Source organism: Drosophila subpulchrella, unplaced genomic scaffold, assembly GCF_014743375.2.
Source record: "Drosophila subpulchrella strain 33 F10 #4 breed RU33 unplaced genomic scaffold, RU_Dsub_v1.1 Primary Assembly Seq354, whole genome shotgun sequence".
Lineage (NCBI taxonomy): Eukaryota > Metazoa > Arthropoda > Insecta > Diptera > Drosophilidae > Drosophila > Drosophila subpulchrella.
The window spans coordinates 8,187,663-8,211,674 of NW_023665577.1; the positions used below are offsets into that span (position 1 = coordinate 8,187,663).

General features: G+C 39.0%; 2 protein-coding genes across 2 annotated transcripts; one reads left to right on the top strand and one right to left on the bottom strand.

Annotated features, from left to right (window-relative positions):
* The first annotated feature begins 12,792 nt into the window (after window positions 1-12,792).
* LOC119560610 lies at window positions 12,793-16,412 on the top strand. The gene is made up of 3 exons (XM_037874144.1): window positions 12,793-13,880; window positions 14,440-14,556; window positions 14,612-16,412. The coding sequence occupies exons 1-3, from the start codon at window positions 13,297-13,299 to the stop codon at window positions 15,258-15,260; spliced, it is 1,350 nt and encodes a 449-aa protein (XP_037730072.1). The 5' UTR covers window positions 12,793-13,296; the 3' UTR covers window positions 15,261-16,412.
* A 2,544-nt stretch (window positions 16,413-18,956) lies between these two features.
* LOC119560547 (Bardet-Biedl syndrome 5 protein homolog) lies at window positions 18,957-21,131 on the bottom strand. The gene is made up of 5 exons (XM_037874052.1): window positions 21,008-21,131; window positions 20,801-20,949; window positions 20,549-20,744; window positions 20,255-20,492; window positions 18,957-19,468 (listed from the first exon to the last, which is right to left on the bottom strand). Exons 1-5 carry the CDS (start codon window positions 21,100-21,102, stop codon window positions 18,992-18,994), a joined length of 1,155 nt encoding a protein of 384 aa, XP_037729980.1. The 5' UTR covers window positions 21,103-21,131; the 3' UTR covers window positions 18,957-18,991.
* Between the last annotated feature and the right edge of the window lie 2,881 nt (window positions 21,132-24,012).

Below are 24,012 nucleotides of genomic sequence, written 5' to 3' on the forward strand. Positions count from 1 at the left end.
TAGTCTTAGAGATAGAGCTTGGTTTGAAAAGAGTTTAGATTTATGATGGAAACATTAAGTATAAATGCATGTTAGTGTCCTTTGCTCTTAAAACAAAAATAATTTACTTTACCGGAATGTGTTAAAGCAGTATATTTAAAATAACCAATAAATGGTGTTTTGAAAAATCGGACCTTAAGATTTCATAAGTAAATTTAAGAACAATGTGTATGAAGTACAAAAAACAAAACATTTAAGAAAATGTTGCTTAAAAAGCGATTAAAAATAATACCCTAGCCTAACAATATTTTTATAATTTATACAGACCGTCCCAACCAACAGACCTTTACGCTATTTTAATTATCTTAGAAAATCCGGATGAAACTTTTTAATGTGCAAATGAAAAAATTGATTTTTTATTGTCAAATTGTATTTTTATACTTTTAAGAATGTGTACAATAATTCTGTTACTATTTCAATATATGCAGTTACTCTAGAGATCAAACAAAAACACCTCTTAACGAGGTAAAAATCTAGTGACGATCGCACCCTCAACAAACAAAAGTCCTGATATCAACTTTATAAGTTTAAGTATAAGTAAGTATAAGTTCTCCTACATAAATACACTTTTAAAATTTTTAACATTCGACACGCTGCAATTGAATATGATTTTTATAAAGTTTTTCTAAGTTTTTGCGATACCTTTCGATTGAAGTATAACTCGTAACGAGCGGAAGATCACAGTAAATTACATTAAATACCCATTTGATGGCAACAATGTTTGCAATATATATATATTTTCCTTAAAAAAATGCGTTTTTTGGGTTGCTGGATTGGAATTTGATACTAAAATCGTTAGCCCAACCATTTGCTTTTCGTGAGCTAATTTCTCCAATACAATGATTGGGACTTTCTATTACAATTAAAACAAATTGCCTTAGCCATTTTTTCGGTTACTAATGGAATCTCGCTGCGGATACCGTGTAATTATTTTTAAGAATCATATATTTTCTTGGGTAATTAAAACCCATTATTTTCCCCTCGATTCCCGCATTGAGTGGCGATTACTCGACCTGTATATTTTTAACAACATTCTAGTTTCGTATAATTTTCCACGCCATTAATGCCACGAAGAAAATTGTACAGCGAAAAACAGAGGAAAATGCGTCATACTGTGCTGCAGATTTCTGCGCATAAATTAATGGAAACGAATAATGGTAATGATGATGTTTCCATAAGAAAGAGTGAAATGAAGACAGCAAAATAAAAACGCTGGGAAATGTATGATACAGCAGTAAGTGGAAAAAAATTAAATGGAAAATGGATAACGGAGTAAACTCAAAATCAAGTGAAGTTTGATTGTTTTGAACACGATAATGAGTCTAAGGTTAAGGGTAGACAAAATTAAAGAAAACTTTAATAAATACAGTCTTTTTAATGTGTACATATACATTTTGTTACTTAAAAAATGTTGCATTGTAAATGCAAATTTCGAAAAATTTTCGTACAAACAAATTTAACTATTTATAAGGTTAACACCCTACATGCGACAACTCTTAAATCTCTCTTTTTATATTTGTTTTGACTCTTAAAACACTTTGTATCACTTAAAAAATTACAAATTGCGAGACAATATGTAGTCTGGTTTCCATATTGAATAGAATCAGTTTAGAAAATACTTCAGTTTTTTTACATTTTAGAAAAATGTGTATAAAATCCGGGATTGCAATTGATTAAAACCCTAGCCATTTATAGCTGAATGTAGCATTTCTACATTTTCTATATGTTAACTTTATCTTATGTTCTTACATGACTCTAAAGGTGTCTGAAAATGGCATTGAAGCAAAAACAGTCCCACAATTTACCAATAATCCAAGTATGTTTTGGCTAACGACGAAACTCTCATCGCAGATCTTTAAAATAATCAAATTTTCGAGGTCCGAAATGTCTCCCTTCTCTGCGCTCCAAAGTTTTAACTGATACTATAATACCCTATACAAGGAAACAAATTAAAATCCAATACAGTCCCACTCTAGTATTCCATTGGGAATAGGAACTGAAATAGCAATTGAATTTGTGGTCGAATGGCCAATGAGAAACCGCAAAAACTAATTACTTCGCCAAAACAGCCACGGATAAAAACAAAATGGCCGTCCGTTGCCAGGAGCGGAAATGGGTTTTCTTTGTGTGTGTGACCACAAAACAGATGCTGATTATGAAGATAATTAATATGGCTAATTAAACAGGCAAATGCAATTCAGAAATTGCATTGCCATTCCACGGAGAGGAAGGGCGCGGATCGGACTCGGAAAACAAGCGAAATTTCAACGGCTCCTGCCACATAAAAGCCAATTAATTATTTTTATGGCTACTCCGGACCAAGAGCCAACTCCACCAACGGAAGCCAACAGCCAACAGCCAACAGCCAACGTCTCGGCTCTCTCTTTTTCCCTGGGCCCGGATAATAAAAAATTATGGCCTGCGATTTGGCTCACTCGAAACGAAGCGAAAGCAACCGAAAATGCAGAACAAAACACAGTGCGCCACTGACCAGGCCAAAACCCCGCCCGACCACCCCTCGGCCCACCGCAACGCATACTCAGTCCTCGAAAAAGGAAAATCCTGCTCCCATGCAAGGGCCAAAAAGATGGCGCCGTGCTGTGTACAAAATTGATCAGTGGATTCCCTGCCGTTTGAACTATGACGCGATATGTCATCATATTTTCTCGTTGCAGTTTTCTCGTTGCAAGGGACGACAGGGGGTGGCCGGGGCAAAGGGCGGAGGGCGGAGGGCGGGGCGTGGAATTCCGGGGCTCCCTGTTTGCCATGCATATTTCTCACTATGTCAAACCTTTGTGCACTGCGCAAGGCCGCAACTAAATTGCATTGGCACACAAAGAAAAAATGTACGAATCCTTACTACATTTTCGGAAACATTTACTATTGAAGTTCATTGGGTTGCTATTGGCATACCACGCAACTATTGGTGATATTTACTATATCTCTTTAAGATCCTTAACTTTTTAGAAAAACTTACGTATATCCCTATAACATGGTTTTTGAAAGGTCTGTAAATGGGAATGTTCCAAAATGGAAATACTTTTTGTAGTTAAACTAAAAATTGTTCTTCTCCTTTTTGTTGATTATATAAAACCTATATTATCTGCTTTCTTAAAAAATTATGTAGTCATTGCAAATCACTTTCCAAAATCGTTTCACCCCTCTTTTATATACTTTTCCCAAATAATATATGCTTGGATTGACATTTGACTGAAATTTTAACGTGTTTCTTTCTGTGCACAGACCCTTGTCTTCGCCTTTCCCTTCTATTGGTCGTCTTGCATATAACAGTTGGGCTGAAGAACATTTATTGCCTGGGCTACCGCAAAATCAATTTCGACCCCAAACTTTATTCAGCCTTTGTTTTGGATTTTTCGGAGGCGCCCCAAACCGCGAATGGAAGTCGTTCAGGGCCAATCCCACTGCCACTTCTGATGGCCTTTTCTCCTCTCGTTTTATTGGCCAAGGCAAGGGCCTGAGTAATGGCCGTCGCCCCTCAGCAAAGCTCGTTGCCCCTCGCATTTTATGTTGCTCTTGCCAGGTTCGGACTTGGATCGGGTAGCCTTTGCCATTTCTGCTTTGGCTGAATTTTGGAATTGTATGTGGCTACCTTGGGAGAATCTCAATGAAGGAACGTTTTGTGGTTATTAAGTGATTACTTGCACACAAAAATCCTTTCGGGTAAAATTGACAAATATAACAGACCCATCGAATCGTCAATTTGACCCACGAAATAGTTACTCTCCCAACAACAAAATACTCACAACCTACCATTTGATGGTAGTTATACCATTTACTCGTAGAGTAAAAGGGAACATTTGACTAGTCGGAAAGTGTGTAACAAATATAAGAAAGCGTTTCCAACCATATGAAGAGTATACATTCTTGATCACGACCACTATTCGAATCGATCCAGCAATATTCGTCTGTCCGTATGAACGGTAAGATCTCGAAAATCACTGTGGCGGCATACTGTTCATTAATATATTGTTTTTCCGATTGCTTAAAGACAATTTAAGATTGTACCATAAAGCACCCGTAAAAACAAGAAAAACATGAACAAATTTAAAATATTATACTGCCAATTAATTCTTTGCAGAACGCAAAACAATTATTTGAATGAAAGCTATAACTTGAAAACGGCTGAAGCCATTTTATTTATTTTTGCTGGTGTCCACGCAAGTTTGTTATCCGATTGTGAAACGATATGTGTATCTGATAGTCGAGGCACTCGTTCTTCCTTGTTTTTGTTAGTGTAGGTACTCGATTTGTTTGATTGCTAGTTAGACATTCAACTGAAATTCTTTAGCTGAGCTTGACCCTTTTAAAAAATTCATATATTATTAAATTCCCAATTCTCGACTGCCCTGGCTAGTTCATTAAAAACTTCATTACCCGAAGAGGCAAATCAATTTTGATTTACTCGGAGCACCAACAAAAAGACGGAGCATATATCAATATGTTCGCCCCCATAGCGATTATCCCCCTGGATTTTCCCATCTCGACCCCCTTCACCCGGAAAGCCCTCAAACAGAGAATCTCTTTTGGGGGGCTGATGCCAGAGCTGGAAAACGAAACGTTCCATCACCCGCAAGAGTCTTGATGATGGAAAGTGTCCCACTGTGCGGCCACAAAACAACGGCGAAAATAGGAGAGAAAATAACAAAAACATCGGGGAAAAGAAGATAGAAGAATACCCAAACACAATGGACTATATAGAATGCCCAGAATCGAGTGAGCCGCAACAACAATAAACGCTAATAATGCTTAATCAATGTTACACTTTACAACAATAAAGAAAAAGGGGAACAAGGAAAAATGAAGGGCCGAAACATCGAGTTCAACTTCATTTGTGCAATGATTTATGGTTTTTTGGTTGTGGCAAAATTTGGGGGGGGGGTTGGGGCAAAATTAAATGTAATTGAAATCACTTGGAATCGCCAGTATCAGTCTGGCATGTATTTTCCAAGCACCTAAATCGATTTTCGATTTTCCCCGAGAGACAGGAATTGAACAAATTGTTGAAAACAATGCGCGGAATTTGTTGCTTACAAATTTTGTTATTGCCCTTGCTGCTCGGTTCATTTGCGTTGCGCATTTCAATAATCATTTATCTTATGGGATCGCGTCGATTATAAACACCAGCGGGCCAAGATAATAAATTTTTCTTCATTGCCGAAATTGGCTTCATTATGGGCAGGTAAAAGTTTTTCTTGGAAGTTTCTTATATTATTTAAAATACTATATTATGATAGATTTCGATTTGGGTCGTCTGAATGTAAAACACTTCAAAAGATTTGTAACTAATTCGTATAATAGCAGAAAGAAAGACTTTGTTTAAAAACCATTGCATAGGCCATATTATTCATTAACAGCAGTATTTTCAAAGACATTTTGAAGAATCTCAAGCCTTTTGAAGTGCTTCTGTTCACTGAAAAAACTATTGAAATATGATAATATACATATGTCTTTTTAGTGAGTTCAAAGTTTTATATTACATTTGTAAGTTACATAAATACATAAACGTAACTTTTTATAAAAACGTTTTAAAATATTTAAGTCGAGGTAAAAAATAATTTTTTGTGATGTTAGTCATACTTACTTTAAATGTTTTAGATAAAAACTTTTAAAATAGTAAAATGAACGATGATTGTTAATGAAATATATCCATATTTAAAGTTAATAAAGACTGCAAGTTATGAAAAAGATGGGAAGAACATATGATACTTATGGAAACCTATATTATATAAAGTGCATGATTTATAGTGAACTTGGAGACATGTTTTGTTATGTTTCTATAACACAATGATGTAAGCATTTCAACACAAAGCACTCAATGGGGAGTGAACCTCTGACTTCTTGGGATTTGCCAGTTTCGACATACTGTTGTCATATCTCACCAGCCAAGCTTGATGGTGTGAGCTGAGCTTCAAAACTTCTATTACTAGCACATCTGGGAGCCTGCAATTAACAGTTATACTTCCAGGGATGTGATATCAATTAAACCTTCGTTGCAATTTTCAACCAAGTGCCACGGCAAAATAAACGCCCATAAAGCTCATGTCTGTCTAGCCCCCACATTTTTGAAGATTTTGTTTCTGCGTAAATTGTATTTCCTTCCTTCTAAGTTAATAAATGAAAGCGGCCTTGCATTGTCATTAGTTCTGCCACCACCCGCTAGGTGCCGCCCTCCGCATGGGGACGCGCCAAAGAAATTCCGTGGTACTACATTTTAAATTTGGTTAACAGACAAATCACTGTTTCTTGTTTTAAAGTTGGTTAGCTGAATAACGGGTATCTGATAGTCGAGGCACTTGACTATAGCGTTATCTGTTGTTTCTTAGATCCTTATTTTGATCAAGTGAAAATTTTGAAGAGCTTTAGTTTGTAAATCTCCTCCAAAAAAATGGGTAAGAAATGACTGTCTCAGAACCTCAAGAATCTGAACCCCAAATCCCAACCTTCAAGCTTTTGTAGTTTTCGAGATCTCAGCGTTCATAAGGACGGTCAGATAGACAGACAGACGGACAGGCGTACATGGCTAGATCGACTCGGCTAGTGATCCTGACCAAGAATATATGTATATACTTTATAGGGTCGGAAACGCTTCCTTTTACCTTCAACATAATTTCCGACGAATCTAGTATACCATTTTCCTCTACAAGTAACGGGTATAAATACCAGCAAACCCTTAGGGGGCTTCGTGTAAGAACAAGCTTAAATAAAAAAAAAGAAAATATATTTAATAAAAAACCTTTTTTCAATGTTATGATAATTTTTTCAAACACTGTTACAAAACACGAATATATAGATATTTGTTAAGTCGAATACCAGAAATATATTTTTGTGTGTACACACTACTGTGCTTGGCAAATATAATTTGGCATCGGAGGTCTCATTACTAGCTCCGCAAGATCTCCCCCTATCTCCAATTATCGTAGCCCGATGAGCAAATAATTAAACCGACAGCGGTGGGGGAAGGAGAGAGTTGAACACAAAGCTTTGGCCTGCTGTCAGTGCAATGACTTCCGATCAATCAATTAGTTTTGAGGAAGACGACTTCTTTGTGTTTCCCACTTTTGTTGCCCTCCACTCGCTCTCCACATGGAACTCCTCCTGATGGCAGCTGCGCTTCTCCCAAGGACACGGCCACATCTTCAGAGCTTTCATCACCCTGCCGCATGCCAATCCACAGGCGCACTTGGAGTCGCCGTTTTATGTGGTGTTTTTGGGCGGATCCTTTGGTAATGCGGTTCGATTCTCGATTCTCGAGAAGTGCGCCCAGCACGAGTTAAAATTTAATTTAGTGAAAATAATTTGCTTAGTCGTGCTGCAAAATTGCATAATTGTCAATGGCTGTGGCACGCCACTCCACTCTCTCACTCTGTAATGAGCGGTCTGCGGCGCCATTTTGTGGCACCATCACATCTGCATATTGGAAAATTATAGCTCTGAGCCCCGAATACGACGCCTGCCACATACCGAATCCGGAACACCGAATACCACTCTGCTCCTGGCCTTTGTTTGTCCTAAGCGCTTGGCTGCGGCTGCGCAGAAGTCCAAAAGCGCGTGGTTCGGGCGCATGGTGATGCGCAATGGGGGGCGATCGTTCTCGACGAGGTGACCTCCAGCCGAGCCACTGCGGCAAGGACCTGACTCGGAACTGGCAGGCAGTCTGCCGGCAAGCGAAACCAACAAAAGCAGTGCAGGTCTCGGGTTACAGAACCGAAGCTTCGAATACCCTTGCGATTTTGTGCGCTTGGTAAGAAACCCGTCGCCCATCAAGGATTGGCGTTCATCGGTTTAAAGCTTAAATCGTTCCGAAACCGAGTTATCCTGCTAACAAATTTAAATTGTAAATATTTTTTGTATCTCTACAAATGCAGGGTGGTATCAGTGTATATTGGAAGTAACAATCAATGGTTGAACTAATTAATTTATAAATATTATATCTATCACATGTAAACCTCGTGTAAATTACAAAATCACAGTTTTGCACAGTGTATATTTAAAATTATTTTACTGTCACTCTTCAATTCGAGACCCGTATCAAGCACACTATTATTTTCAAAGTATAAAAATTGTGGTTTTTATGCTTATATATACGCATATATATTTCTAAAGAAGTAATTTAAATTATATAAATATTTTTAAACATTGTCGCTCGCTAGCATCAATATTACCGACTGAATCTATATATTGTGCATAGAAAAGTTAAAGAGCGTTCTATTAGCAGTAAACTGTGTCTTTAATGACCAAATTGGCTAATCAAAACTTAAGATACCAAAATAAAATAATCGCAAAAACTAAGAAAAAAGTTTTTTACACTTAAAGGGACCTTAACTTTACCGGAAAATTAAAGTTCCCTCGTAAAGCATCATCACGATTTTATTTTGTTGTAAACTGGTGTTATTTAAGTTAAATTTTTATTTTGGTAAAAATATGATCCTTATAGGGAGGAAATGAGGCATTTGTGATAAAACATTTGATTTCAGACCTAGCGAAAGCACGGAAACAACCATCATCATTATCATCTTTTTTACTTTCCTTGTTGGGCTGCGTCTTGTAATGAGCTTCAAAACACGGGTTTTCATAATGATATAAAACGGATGAGGGGAATCGAAGAGGACAAGGCAAACCAACGGGCATTTGACATGCCAAAAAACACTTCTGTCACAGCGGCAGTGGCTCAGTGGAGAACAGCGCATCAAGTCCGTAGGGGGCGGCTCGACCACAAAAGCGTGCCATGCACTCGCACTCCCAGCCGACCGCCCGTTCTGCCTCGGCCGCACTGAAAAAATGTTCAATATAATCTGAAATAAAATGTTTACCAAAACATACTTTAAATTGTTGAATTAATTTACTTTTAATTTTAATTTATTTTTAGTCCTAGCACGAATAGGGGTGATATCGTCTTAGGTTAGAAGAGTTTTCTGCATTTCTGAAATAAAATGTGATATTAAATTTTATAGAGGAAAACCAGTTTATGAGCAATCGTTTTTTTTTTTAATTTGGTTCTATTTAATTTCTCTATGCGTTTCTACCAACTAAAAAGTGTGCAGGCGCCTTTTGTATTGGCTCGCTGATTCGATTCGAGTTCGGTTCGCAAATTGAGCACCGCGTGCGCCCCGGCAATTATTTCGCTACAATAAACCCGATACGGAGCGATGGTCTATCTTCGATGGCTACCGCAAATGCGCACAGTAGCCAAGAAGTAGTTTGGCTATTTAATTTCAATTTTACTATGTTTTAACGTTCACTAAGATCCAGCGGCAGGTATCAAAGCGGTTTAGCTTTTATAGTTCTTGCAAATTAAATTAGCTCACTCTTTTCTGTGCGGATGCCTTTCACTAAGCTAGCTTTAATATTTTATGATTTTGTTTATCACTAACTTATTGTTAAACATTAAAGGAGAGAGACTGCAGTTAGTTAAGACTTACAAATATTATTGCGAGTGGCAGTACACGTAGCGACGAAGGTGTAAATTGTTCAATGTACAGTACACCATCCGGCGGTCAAGATATCTGGTGACAGGATCATATCAAAATTATAATGTTAAATTTGTATGTTTGTGTATTTCAACATCTACTGCTTCAACGAAGGAATTGGGCATTTTGTCTAAAATTGTGAATTTGTTTTTTCGTATTTGTGGTGTGGTGCTATATAAGTACCTTCCACCCAGCGAAAATGTTAGTAAGGAATATTACTTGAGCTTTATGCGTCGTTTGGGTGGAGCAATTCGTCTAAAACGACCACAATTATGGGCAACAACAACTCTGGGTTCTTGCATCACGAAAATGCACCAGATCACATTTCACACGTCCTTCGTGACCATTTTGCCAAGAATTCGACACATTTCGTACTCGCCTGGTTTGGTGACTTCTGGCTATTCCCAAAACTAAAGGGACCACTCCGATTAAGGAGATAAAAAAAAAATCGAAGAAGGCAACCGGAGTGTTTGACATGTTTCGAGGATTGGAAAAAACGTTGGCATAAGTGTATTTTATCGAAAGGAGACTACTTTAAAGGGGATGAAATTGATTTGGAAGAATAAATAAAATAAATACTTTTCGATCTCAGTTGTATTTTATGTATGTTTTTACATTTTTACATATTACATGTACATTTAATCCCGAGCGGGGTATCTATACCCCATATCGCAGTAGCTTTAGAGATGCTTAATTTTTGACAAGAAATTTAAAAAAAATCGGTTTACACCTTTTTTGGGTTAAACGACCTGAAGTACATAACATTTTAACACTATTTCCCCAATAAATTTTGGTCCGATCCAATTAAAGTTTTTGAAGTGTAATCTAAAAAAATTTTACTTTTAAAAAGTCGATTGTTTTTTTATAAACCTATGTAATCCGTTAAGTAAGTCGAAAACATTTTTATTGCTTTGGAAAGACCTCTGTCGGATGAAGCATTTTTGAATGCCAAGCGGCTGTCCCACCTTACACCTTGCCAACACTAATAATAATGGCTTAAAAATACTTTTCGAGAACTTAGCATGCAAATAATTTTTTTGTCAAAGCCCATGATGTTTTACGTTGATTATCGTGTCCTTAGATTTTAAATTAATTGCAATCATTTGTTTATTAATGTCTTAATAATTAAGTAAGGTAAGGTAAGTTTTAACCCTTACAATTATTGTAAATCCGCCCACACTGTTGAGATAATATGTGAATAATAATATGTGAATTTTGGTAAGTAACATTATAATTATTGATTTTATCTGCCTAAAAATATGTTTGTGTTTTAAAATACCACTTTATTTAATATTGAAATAGTGAAAAAAGGCTTGCGACGGGGATTTATTTGCCGACTTCGCCAAAAAAATGTCTGAAATTAACAAATATATTGTAATTTGTGTATACGCCAACTATTGTCTCTTTCTTGCATTTTTTGCATTAAGGTAAAAGACAACAAATGCGCTTTGAAAAAACTCACAGCTGTCCAAAATTTAATCATTCCATTTGTCAAGAGACTGTCGCTGGAGTCAGCTGTTTTATTTCACACCATGCAAACCTTTATATTGGAATTGCTGACCGATCGGATTACCATGTTTATCTTATTGCTGCCAAAGAAATAATCGGTTCAATATGGTCAATTTCTGTATTAAAAGAAAATGGGCTGCTTAAAACTTTTCATATCGTATTCTTGTGTGTATTCTTCCTTATCAGGAAAAAAGGAGCTGTAAGGGTCAAAAATTAGTTTCAAAACATTTTCCCATATATGCGATCTTTCAAGGTTTGTTACAAAAAATGATTATTACGTTATCCACGCTTAGGGCCTTATGCACACACCCTAAATATCACAGCACACATTAAGTTCACTATAGTCTCCGAAATACATACATATAACGAATACAATTAGCTTTGACTGTCTTATAACAAATAGCGCAGGAATCTGGCCACATAAATAAAAACCAGTTCCCTCTTTATTCTTAAACGCGCCTAAATGTGTGCAATCACTTAGATTTAAGGGACCTAAAACATTAGTATAGTGCAGAAATAAGGCTGCAGATACAGTATTACGTAGACGAGGAACAAGGTTAGCCATCTAGAAATAGTCTTTGTAAATACGATAATTTATTTTAAGTTTAGTTTCCTTTCAGGTCACCAAGGTCCCTGAACAAAGGTCATCAGATCTGTATTAGGAAAATGGCGGTCGCCAGTCGCCACGTCATAACCTGTTGGCAGAAGATCCAACCAGGATCAGCTCATGCCCGGTAGCCCGAAGAATGGAACTACGACGCACACCACACCGTTCCGCCATCGACGATGCCATTTTCTCAGGTGAGTTCGTTCAGGGCATCTGTACTCGCTCCTCGCCTCAAATATCCTGCAGCTTCGCTGTGCATCCTTGTTATGCCGACACCGTGGCCATTTCGCGACTTTCTTAAGAGTTCTCCGGTCAAGAAAAACTTCGCGTAATTTAGTCCCACGACGATCGCTGTTGGCTGGACTGGCACCGACGAGTAATACCCCTTAAAAAGCAGCATTGGTTGCGAGTGCGCAGTAGCTTGTTCATTTTCATCAATTCAGTAATTCAGCTGTTTAGTTTAGGATTTAGTTTAAAAAATATCTTTCTATTTTTCGTCGTTTACCATGATTGTTTACGTTTTGCTCGTTAGGGGTGGTACTCTTTGTTTTTGTGAGACCCTAATTTATATCGATAGTTTATGGCGTGCACTGTGGGTAATGAATGATTGCGAAAATTGTCCTTTTAAACCAAAAAGTTAAAGTAGACACATTCTCAAAAGTAATCGTCCTTTCGCACACAAATTCCTGGGCTAATCCTATTCAGTCACGTATTTATGCAGTTTACAAGTAAAACATTAGGGCAATTTCCTTACAAGCGTTAACGTAACGCAGCTGAGAAAGCATTTTTGTGTTTGGTTCGGGATGCACCATAGACCAAGTGTCTTAAACTAGGGCTATTAAAACATAATGTAGGTACATAAATGTAGATATAAAAATTGCAAGAGCCAGGTATTAAAACCAAAACACAAAAAGAAAACAAAACGGACATTTTTTAGTGAACTGTTTAAATTCAAGTTTATAAAATAATCTCTTTCCTTATAAAATTATCTTTTCACCTCAATTTTTATTTCCTATTTAAATTTAAACATTTTGCCATAAACTATCGCATAAAACATCGGGAGTAGGCCATGCGATACTTCCCCAGCGATCGCTGGTAACACTGAAAACGCAGCCCCTTATCGATACATCGATTGCCTTTGCGTATCGAAACATCGATTGGCCACAGCTGCTTGTGAATGAAAAAAGCGTAAAATCGAATCGTAAAACGAATTCGCGAAAGGCCATTGCCGCTCACCCCGCAGAACCAAAGGCCAGTGGATCGAGACGCCGAGAGAGCAGCGAGAAGGCCAGGAGACCCAAGGAGATCCTGCCGGGACAAAAACCAGTCGCTCGTCCTTTCCACCGGCACACAATGGAGCTACTATAGTGTGTGTGTGCTTGAGTGCGAGAGTGCGGGCGTGTGTGTGCGTGGTTGTAGTAGTGGGCGAGTGCGTGTAGTAGTAGTACGAACGAGTGTTCGAGGCGACGGGGAAAACAAAAAGAAATCTAGGTTTGCTCGAGACTTCGGCCGGAATCCCGGGCGACATGAGTGCGTAGAGGCGACGTTCGATAGCTGATGCGCTATCACCTGTTTCCGGCGCTGGAGGCAGTGCATCCCACCGGCGGAGTCGAAGGGCAATAGGGGACTACACAACCCGATTCCGACCCCGTAATGCTGCTGGCCGCAGCCGGTCTGCCGGCCTACGACGCCGGAAAGCTGGCCAGTAATGCCGGATCTGGCTCAGGCGTGGGCTCCGGCGGTGTGGGCACTCCCACGTCGTCCGCCTCCCGCCCTAGCGCAGCCAGTGCCCTGATGAAGACCCTGTCCGTGCGCCTGCACCGCGGCACTGAGTTCATCAAGGACACCGTCCAGAAGGCCCTGGTCATGTCCGCTCCCACGCCCGTGGTCCCAGCTCCCGCGCCAGCGCCCAAAATCCTGGACCACAGCCTCAAGCGCAAACTGAGCGGCGCTGGTGGACTAATGGGCTGCAGCAGCATTGGCAGCACAACCTCTTCCATCGCCGTCAGTTCCAGGAGCCACCACTACGCCCTGACCAGTCAGGCGCCATCGGCCCAGGGGCTTCCCCTGACCAGCCAAGTGCCCACAGCCGCCTTTCTGCGCGCCTACACGGTTGCTCCTACGGCCCTCCATCGATCCGCAGCCGCCCGCAAGCGCAATCCCAGCACCGACAGTCTGCTCATGGACCTGTGCCTCTTCAAGCCCATCCGGCCCATGCCCATAACGCCAATTAAAATGTGAGTATGCTCATATACTTGATAGTAATGATATTTGAGATGTTAATGCTCTCTCGTGCTCGAAACATTAGCCTTGTAGACATTATCCATTACGTTGTTACGGCTGTTTTTGGAATTTTTTTACCTAACTAAAACCGACACTTTGATTTGTGTTGACAGGATCTGAAGAGTAACATTATATTTTCTGATTACACTGATGCGTTTCATAACTTAAGCCTTAAGTCTAGCAACGATGAGTGTTTCTTACTTCTTGACCTTTTTCCCAATACCATCATTCGATTTACCATGAATCCTGATATTATGTTTTGTTCATACTCAGGAGACCGGAACTTAATATCTATAAGCCTTTTGGTATTAGTTTTGAATGCAATCATATTTTTATAATTCAGCATATTGCAATACTATTCAAAAGGTTTATTAACCCGACTTAACAGAATCAATTGTGCAATCGAGAATTATGTAAAATAATTTGAACTGCGATAAGAATAGCAAACAGGAACAGTATTTTGTAAATTAAATTGAGCAAAAACATATTACAAACGTATTCTATCGTTAACAGCCACAAATTCCGCGGCTTTGAACTGAAAAAACCAAAATTTGTGCCCGCTGCGAATCCGGACAGCGAAGAGGACGAGGACGACGACGAAGATGAGACAGTCCACAAACCAAAGCTCAGGTAAGTGGCCTCTCAAACACCTAAGTATCCCCCTAAGGAATGTATTTTCTATTAGCAACTTGACATTGCCAACAATTGAGGGATCGGCCTTCGTCCCGATGCCCTATATAGAAACCACCAACACCGCCATCACCGCAACTACCACCACTAACAGCAGGAGCAGATCGCGTTCCCTCAACACACACACCTCAGGCTCTGCCCAGGCCATTACCAACCCAAAGCCAAAACGTCGTCGTCGCGCTCCCATGCTGACGGCCAAAAGACGACGCAAGGCAGACGATACGGAATCAGCCTCTCCAGCGGACGGAGGAACTGAAGTAAAACCTCCCGCTAAGCGCAAGGCAACGGCAGCAAGTGGAGGAGCCAAGCGCTGCCGTGGAGCATCCATCACTGCACCCACGTCAGTGGATTTAATGCAATCTTCGGTACCGATTAAAGCTCCAACCAAACGCAAAGCATCCTGTGGGAGTGAAGCCGCTAAACGCAATCGTGGAGCTTCTGTGGTAGATGCCACTCCAATCACAACCCAATCCACCTCTTTAGCTGATCTAACTGTAACAGCAAGCAAAACCGCAACTAAGCGCAAGGCAGCCACTGAAAGAGGAGCTGCCAAGCGCAGTCGTGGATCAGTAGCCTTGTCTGCGCGTCCCTCACCGCCCATGACACGTCAGCGGGCCCGTCAGCAGATCTCCGCCAGCAACTGAGCTCCAGAGAACTTGGATGCTCGCTCATTGGAACGTAAGCCAATATGGCAGAAACAAGAAAAACAAAGCCCCACAATAGAAAAGAGTCGCGTAGGAGACTCGCTAAGTTCTAAGTCTTTTGGTTCTAGTTACTGTTTATGTGTACGTGTTGCGTCTTTCCTTTGAAGTAAGTGGAAATGTAAGATAAGCCAGTAACAATGTAATGTACGCGTAGTTCAACTCGTCTCGTTTGATTTGTGCAATCTAAATTTGTATGCAAACGGTTGCACTGTCGAGCTTTCAAATGCCTCTTTCAGTTAATTTTTTTTCGGTAAAAATTACACAGCATTCTGGCTTGGTCTTCAAGACTGATAACAAAAAGCATCCGCTACGAATAAAATATTATACAAAATGATATATGCGAAATGAAAATTTAGATGTTTATGTTTAGCCTTTATACAGAAAATCATAACGCTAAAAGTATTAAATGTATAAAGAAAATTGTAAAATTTAAGTCATTCCTGATAATATTTCAACCACAAAACCTTTTGTCACTCTAATTTTACATTAATTTGGGTGTTTCTTTTCGATGAATGTACAAACAACGTTCTATGTTTTTGGTTCGATTTAGTTTATGTGCTTGTCTTTGAGGCAGGTTAGTAAGTATGTATGGAAAGAACAGGATGATGGAGAAAACGCCACAACTAAAATTAATTTTCCTACTTTAATTAAGTTTGTTAGAATTTTTAGCTTAGAGACAAAGTAAACAATTCATTCATACAATTATAAATATTTATATGTAATACTATCTGTATCTTAACATACGATCTATCTGTAAGGACAGCAATGATATAAAAAATATAGAAATCTATATATAAAACATGCCGGTCAAATCAACTGTGTGTTGTGATATGAACTAATTTATAAAACCAAGCGAAAGACAAGCGGAGCCCATTTAAATTATTTGCTTGACCTACACAACACCCAAAAACTCAAAAATCTATTTAAACCTTTGATATCATTAAGAAGTAGGAGTTGGAATGTATGAACGAAATTCAAACTTACGGAACACAAAAATGTTTAAATTTCTCCCTAAGCTAAGGCAATTTCAAGCGATTCCAAACGAAGCAAAATTACTTAAACATACACCGAGTTGTATGCGTCAATAAAAAATAACTACAAATTAAATAAAAATTTTGGTAATTTATTATAGAATCTATCTATAAAAAGTTTATAATAATCAAATAACAAAACAAGAAAGAACGCTATAGTCGAGTGCCTCGACTATCAGATACCCGTTACTCAGCTAAAGGGACCAAAGGAAAATGGAGATATGCAAGCAGCAAAGCGAGATTGAAATGCGCCACCTACCGGCGGTAGACAGATTTAAGCGTTGTGGGCGTTAGAGTGGGCGTGGCAAAGTTTTTGGATTAATCGATAGGTATTGACAAGACCAATACATTTCAGTTAAAATTTTTGATCTAGCGTGAAAATTGTGGGCGCCACAGGTTTGGGCGGTTTGTAGGCGTTCTAGGGGGCGTGGCATATTCGCGTGACAAAATTGCGCTGCGCTTAAGCCTAAGGAATCTAAATCTGAAATCCCATTTCTCAATCTTTGATATTTTCCAAGATATCCGCGTTCATATTTACGATTTTTTGAAGTTTGTGGGCGTTCAAGTGGGCGTGGCAAACTTTTTTTTGGGTCAATCGATAGGTATTGATGAGAACAAGACATTTCAGCTAAAATTTTTATTCTAGCATGAAAACTGTAGGAGCCACAGTTTTGGGCGGTTTGTGGGCGTTAGAGTGGGCGTGGCACTCTGCTGAAACAAACTTGCGCTGCGTAAGAAGCTCAGGAATCTGCACGCCTAATCTCAATAGCCTAGCTCTTATAGTTTCCGAGATCTCAGCGTTCATCCGGACGGACAGACAGACGGACAGACGGACATGGCTAGATCGCCTCGGCTAGTGATCCTGATCAAGAATATATATACTTTATGGGGTCGGAAACGCTTCCTTCTGCCTGTTACATACTTTCCGACGAATCTAGTATACCCTTTTACTCTACGAGTAACGGGTATAAAAACAAGATAGATCGCGTTAGTCGACGGCCTCGATACCCGTTACTCAGCTAAGGGAAGTGCGAGGGAGATGAAGATATGCAAGCAGCAAATGGACTGTTCCCATCTAGCGTCGATTTCTTTATTTGCTTAAAACTTTTTAACGGATGTTCTGATTTGAATAATCCTGCAAAACTTTCTTCTTTTTTCTTTCTTCATTATCATGAATCGTGAATTAGCCTTGAAAAGTTTATATGCTGGTCATCCATGATCTCGAGGGTGAGGGCTGTTGTTGCTATAAACGCAATTTATCAGTTTTCTCGAATTTTTATGATTTTTATTCTGTCAACCAATAAAAAGCCCATTTGTTTTTTATAGCATGTTATAGAAAAGTAATTACCGCGAAAAAATATGCTCGATGGACCGCGATTTCTGAGGAATTTAAGAAAAGGTTTTTCTTGGCAGTCAGCATGAGACTATGATATGACCATTTTATATAGTGACGAAGCGCACCAGGAGTGTGTGCGACTACTATATATACACGAAGAAATCAAAATCTACTGTAATCGTCCGATTGTTTCGGGTGATACATCAATCGAAAGGTATTGCAAAAACTAAAATGATTGCATATCAAGACTTCAAAAAAATCAAATGGTTTGGGGAAAGAGCGGTGAAAGTGTAAACGTGTATATTTAGAAAAGTTGATCTGTTGGGGCCGGTGGGGATAAATACCCATGCGAGGAATCTACTTGTATTCTCACCCAAAATACGCGTCGAATGAAACCTCATGTGTCAAAATCGGATGCTCCGCTCAAAAGTAATACGAAAAGCGAAGTATAATACATTTTCGTCAAAAAAGTTGATATGAGAACTTTTGTTTGATGAAGGTGCGATCGTCACTAGATTTTTTATTATGATTTCAGTCAGAAGTTTGCAACGCAGAGAAGGAGACGTTTTCGACCCCATAAAGTATATATATTCTTGATCAGCATCACTAGACGAGTCGATCTAGCCATGTCCGTCTGGCCGTCTGTCCCTCCGTTTCTATCCAAGCTAGTCTCTCAGTTTTAAGGCTATCGGGCTGAAACTTTCCGAAAGGTCTTATTTCTTTTGCAGGTAGTATATAAGTCGGAACCAGCCGGATCGAAAAACTATATCTTATAGCTCCCAAAGGAATAATCGGAAAAATAACTTTAAAAAATTATATATTTTGTGTTTTTTAACATATAACCTCCTACGCTTGGAAATAATTTATTTAATTATTTAATTTTATCAAGATCGGACTACTATATCATATGGCTGTCATAGGAACGATCGGAAAATTGGTGGGAAAATAATATGAAAAATCATAGCTTCGGTGATTTTTGACGTATTTTCTTATACTGTTGGGAATAACATTTTTTGTATTTTAAAGAATTCCGAATTAAATTTAATTATTATAACTGCAAGGGTATTCTAACTTCGGTTTGCCGAAGTTAACTTCCTTTCTTGTTCAAGGTGAATGATGGCAGCACTGCCGCTTTTACTCTAAATCTGATGCCAAAAAAAAACAAATGCCTTGGTAATTTTGGATAAAATAAACTAATTTATAAATGAGTTTGTTTAACTTGTTTGGACAATTAAATAACTTTACACTAACATATTAAAATGAGTACTTTAATGCGAAAGCGATTGAAAATTCGTCTTCTGGACTCATTCCATCGATTCCATTTTGGTAGGCATGACGTTCCACAGATCCTGTAACTTGTACCCATCTCTAATTTGCTCCATGGCGAAGCCCAGCTCCTTGCAGTAGACCGGGTCTCTTTCTCCCTGGCTAGATCTACTTGGGTCCTTTCCCGAACAGCCTTCAGCGAGGTAGCTGTTAAGCTTGGTGTTGATCTCCCGCTCCTGCCTCTCGTCCAGCTCCTCGAAGTTATCGACCTTGAACTGAGAGGACTGGGCCGCTTCCTCGGCTGCGGCTGCCAGTCGCTCCCGGGCATCCTGGACGTTATATTGTATACCAAAGTTAGGCTGCTCGCCATAGATTGAGTGCAGAGAGCAGAGCTCTTTAAACAGCTCATTTAGTCTTTCGGAGGGATCGATGCGAAAGCCGAGTACATATCCACCTCCCGTTTCTGCTGTTTGAATGACCAGGGCAGGTCCATATTTGGACTCACGAATACGAAGCTGTAATTAGAAGATGCATGGTAATTCGAATGAAAATTGGTATAACTTTAGTATTAAGTCCTTAAGATATTCGCCTTTTATATCACACAAAAAAATTGGTTGGTTCGATTTACCAATGCAGATAGTTTAGTAACTATAAAAAATTGTACTTTACTATTTAAAATGTACGTATTTGTTTTTGCTTTGCTTACTATTTAATAGTTAATGTGATGTGTGTATTCAGTTATAGCAATAGTAAATAGTTAATTAACTATCAAAAATAGATTTCCGAGCCTAATATCTTCAAAACAAAAGTATAAAGATAGTTATTTAACTACAATCCATGGGTTGGATCCATTATACCCATTTTTATAGTTACAAAACTATTTCTTATAGTAACCCTGGTAAGCTTTACCAATCGATGTTTTTGTGCCTAGTTTTTCAAATGATTTTTTAATATGTCTCTGTCGATTACTTTGATATTTTCGCAAACAAAAAAAACGATTTTTTATTTGCGTTGGACACCGTAAAACTGAATTTTAGACCATAAGTTTGTTGGGCAATATTGATTATAATCCTTTAAAGATTACGTTTCCCCTTACGATTTTTATGCTTCCTAATATACACATATACTTCCTGCGACAACTTTAAAACTGATGGACAGACGAAGATGGCTAGATCGACTCGGCTGTTGATTCTGATCAAAAAAATATATACTTTATAAAGTCGGAAATGTCTCCTCTACTGAATTGAATACTTCCGACTGAAATAAGCTGTCGCTTTGATATCGAGTTTTAAATAGCTTACACTTTCAATTTGTAGATACGGCAAACTTATGTTGAAAGTTTCGTTGGCATCTGCAAACCACACCAACCGAACGTTAGAGACCACAAAGCTGCCGAGGTTTCCCTGGTCGCTCGACAAATTCCAGACGCCCTGTACCTGACTGTAGACCTGCTCATCTGGTAGAATAACCAATTGTCCTGCTTGAACGATGGCTCCGCGCAGCTTCAGGTCGCGGTATAGATAAGTACGTTGATATAAGCTGTAAAAATATGATTTTTATAGATATTCAAAATTTCGCTGCCGATTTCCTCTTACTGATACACATCAAAGACACTGGCGAAGATGGGCTGATCCCGGCGTGACGTTTCTCCGGATACGTCGGTAAAAAGAAACTCGAAGCGAGTCTCATTACTAATGGCCAGGATGTAGAGGGCCTGACTGGCTATCCTTGCCTTCGTGTGCATGTGCACTATTCGAGTGTTAGTGTTACCAATCCGGGCATACCCAATGGCTAAAAGCGATATTCCATTTTTATTATGGCAAACCCTATAAGAACTAATCACATACACAGATTGTACTTCTTGTGGACCAGCGAGTGCCAAATAATCCGAAGATTGGTGACCATTAGACGCCCTGTGTCTCCCGGATTTCCTTTGCTGTCTTCGATGTGATAAATGTAATCAAGAACTTGCTCCCCGCTCCGTAGGTTTTTGTGCCTGAAAGGAAAACAATCTATTGAGCCTGGTTAATCTAATTGGTTACCCATTTACTTACAATTGAGGAACATCGAATTTGACTTCCTTGTCTTCCCAAAGCAGCTGCAGCTGAGGCTGTTGGTTTCCTTCAATCGGAGCCAGCGACTTTAACATTTTTTCCAGCCAATTTAATTATTTTGTTGTGGCTCTGGACTCTATTACTGCAAATCCAACGGTTGCCTGGCAACCTCTTTAAATTGTGAACATACTTCGTGCTTCGCCTTTCGCAGACATATATTTGAACAGAGGTAAAATTCAACTTCTAAGCTTTTCGTAATGTTTGATAATATCTTGAAAACATGTTTCCCCTGGAAAAATACATTTTCTTTGGGTATTTGATTTTACAATAACACTAGCAAAGTCGCCCGCAGCTTCGCCTTGGGAATAGATCGGGTACATCCAATACCTGGACTTGGGTTTGCCTATGCCACTTAATTAAATTAAATTAAACTTAAATAATTCCTCATTTCCACGCCTGGAAGGGTTTTTTGTGGTTTCACTAAGAGGCATATTCCACATTTTTATACCCGTTACTCGTAGAGTAAAAGGGTATACTAGATTCGTCGGAAAGAATGTAGCAGGCAGATGGAAGCGTTTCCGACCCCAGAAAGTATATATATTCTTGATAGGGATCACTAGCCGAGTCGAAACTATAAGAGCTACAATACTGGGATTAGGCATGCAGATTCCTGAGATTCCTGCGCAGCGCAAGTTTGTTTCAGCAAAATGCCACGCCCACTCTAACGCATGTGGCAGTAATTTGAATCCTTCAAACCCTTGCATGACTTCCAGCAATCGGATATAATTGTTGTTCCATTGGCGACGTTGGCTACAATCCTCCACAGTCACCAAAAAAGAGTCCCCGGATTCTCTACAAATTCCTAAGAAAACGCGCCCGCAATTATTTTTGCGCCGGCCAAATTTTGTTTCGTCAATTTCGACGGTTAAACCGTCTCCACATATTATCTGCTTTGCGTTCTTCTCCGTCCAGCTAACATAAATTTCCCGAAGAAAATTACTCCAGTCGACCACCGTCTGTTGGGGTCATCCTCTTCTGAACTGCAGCCATCGTCCTTAAATGTCTCAGCAGCGGGTCCAGAACACTGACAATTGAATTGGTAGTCAGTACCTAAAGTTTCTCCATTGATTACTGGCTTGTATTCGATCTGCGTCAAGTCCGTGCTAGAGTTAATTGGAGCATTACTCTCCCTTGTCTGCGTTTGGGTTAATTGGAGCATTGCCCTCCTTTGAACTGTTGCTTTCCGGCCAACTTTCCCAAAGACCCAGCCGATATCCACTTTTACATACAAACTTGTACCTGTGCATAGGCTTCTTGGGTCGTCTGGGAGCTCTACCCATTTCAAATAGTCTTGGGTGAGCCGAATGAAATTGAGGAAATCTAGCCCTATTTTTTACTGACAAAAACCTCGTGGACAGTAAAAATATTACAAATTTTCGTTTACTTGTTTTATTGAAAAAAACGTGTTGTGTTTCCTAAAGCTGATCAAAGTGTTCTGGTTATATATCCGGTCTGGCTTTTCTAGATTGTAATCACCAGCGGGTCAAGAACACGGGTAATATAATGGGTAGGTGGTCCTCGCCCTGCCTTCTCCTTGGCATGTGTTTGTAAGGAACATCTCTGTTGCGTAAGCTTTTGAAGATGTCATCCATTTTTTGTAATATCAGACACTTGCATGCCTCGCTGACCATTTCCAGGGACTCGTTATTGGTGTAGCAAATCTGGAGGCTTTTAATTAAGCCAACTATGTAGACCGGTATTATTCTTTACCTGGCTCCCCTTGGATTTGTATAGGTTTCATTTGAGGTTGGAAACGGGACCCAGGACGCTGGGTGCACCTGGTGCGCGAGTGCTGTCCTCTAGGCTATCCTGGTCCTGGATCTCCCCGGGAGAGGCTGCTTCTGCGATTCCTGCTGGAAAGCGCTGCATTTTTGGTAATATTAGATATCGTGCAAGATTTCGATCAACCCGTTCTACTCTTATTTCCACAGGTCTTCTGGTACTTGGCCTGTATATTTTATTTCACATGGGCCTATAAGGAACATCGCTGTTCCGAAGTCTCTTGAAAATGTTTTCGGCTGTGTGCGAAAATTTGAAGATATTGAATGTAAAATTTACTTGAATTTCTATATACTATTAGTTTGAAAGTACTTAGGCTTATTTTCTTTTTTTATTTTAATGCAATAATTACGAATCTGGCCAAGAAAACGGCCTCTAAGAGAAGGATTTCGAAAATGTCTCCTTAAGAGTCTATAAATTGGGTTTTCGGATTTTTTGGAACCCCTATAAATTCAAGAAAAACCCGAAAACTCAATTTTTTGATTCTCAAAAGAAAATTTTTTAAGTCCTTTTCTTGGAGACCGTTTTCCTGGCCAAATTCGTGAGTAAATATATAAAGAACCCAAGCTTTCATTTTAGCATTCTTGTATTTAATAAAAAATGTGAAATTGATTTGATAAAATTTTTCGATGTCTTGAATTTCTTCATATCTTGTTTGTAAAAGTAACATATTTATGGTACTGTGCGCTGTGAATTTTTAATGAGCAGCCTGTGATGTCCTCTCCCATTAAAATTAAAATATTTTGAAAATATATAAAATATCATCGATACATAGATATTTTAAAGTGATATTTTCAAATATCATTATATTTTTTCAAAAACCAAATATCATCGATGCGATATTTCCAAAAAATTCGTTTCGAGCCGTTGGAAGACTCCGAGGGACTGCACCAACAACTTCCTTATAACGACGCCATTGCACTTAAAATGCATTTTCTTCTTTAAAAAATCCCGAAACGCCAAGTCCAAAAATCACCTAAACTTGAAACCTTGAGTTGTTAGCGACGATGGCGGAAAGGTGGAATCTGGAACATGGGGCCAATTTTTATTTTTTTATTTTCTCGGCTTCTTGGAGCCGAATCAAAAAATATTAAATGCTTAATTGTTTAAAATGAAAATATCTATCGATCTAGATAGTTTACAAACATATCCGACTTCTATAAATG

Coding starts and splice junctions, on each gene's coding strand:
- LOC119560547 (XM_037874052.1), bottom strand. CDS start 21,102: ATGTTAAAGTCGCTGGCTCCGATTGAAGGAAACCAACAGCCTCAGCTG. Junction 20,950..21,007: donor AAATTCGATGTTCCTCAATT/GTAAGTAAATGG, acceptor TTTTCCTTTCAG/GCACAAAAACCTACGGAGCG. Junction 20,493..20,548: donor AGTGTCTTTGATGTGTATCA/GTAAGAGGAAAT, acceptor ATATTTTTACAG/CTTATATCAACGTACTTATC.
- LOC119560610 (XM_037874144.1), top strand. CDS start 13,297: ATGCTGCTGGCCGCAGCCGGTCTGCCGGCCTACGACGCCGGAAAGCTG. Junction 13,881..14,439: donor CCCATAACGCCAATTAAAAT/GTGAGTATGCTC, acceptor TATCGTTAACAG/CCACAAATTCCGCGGCTTTG. Junction 14,557..14,611: donor GTCCACAAACCAAAGCTCAG/GTAAGTGGCCTC, acceptor ATTTTCTATTAG/CAACTTGACATTGCCAACAA.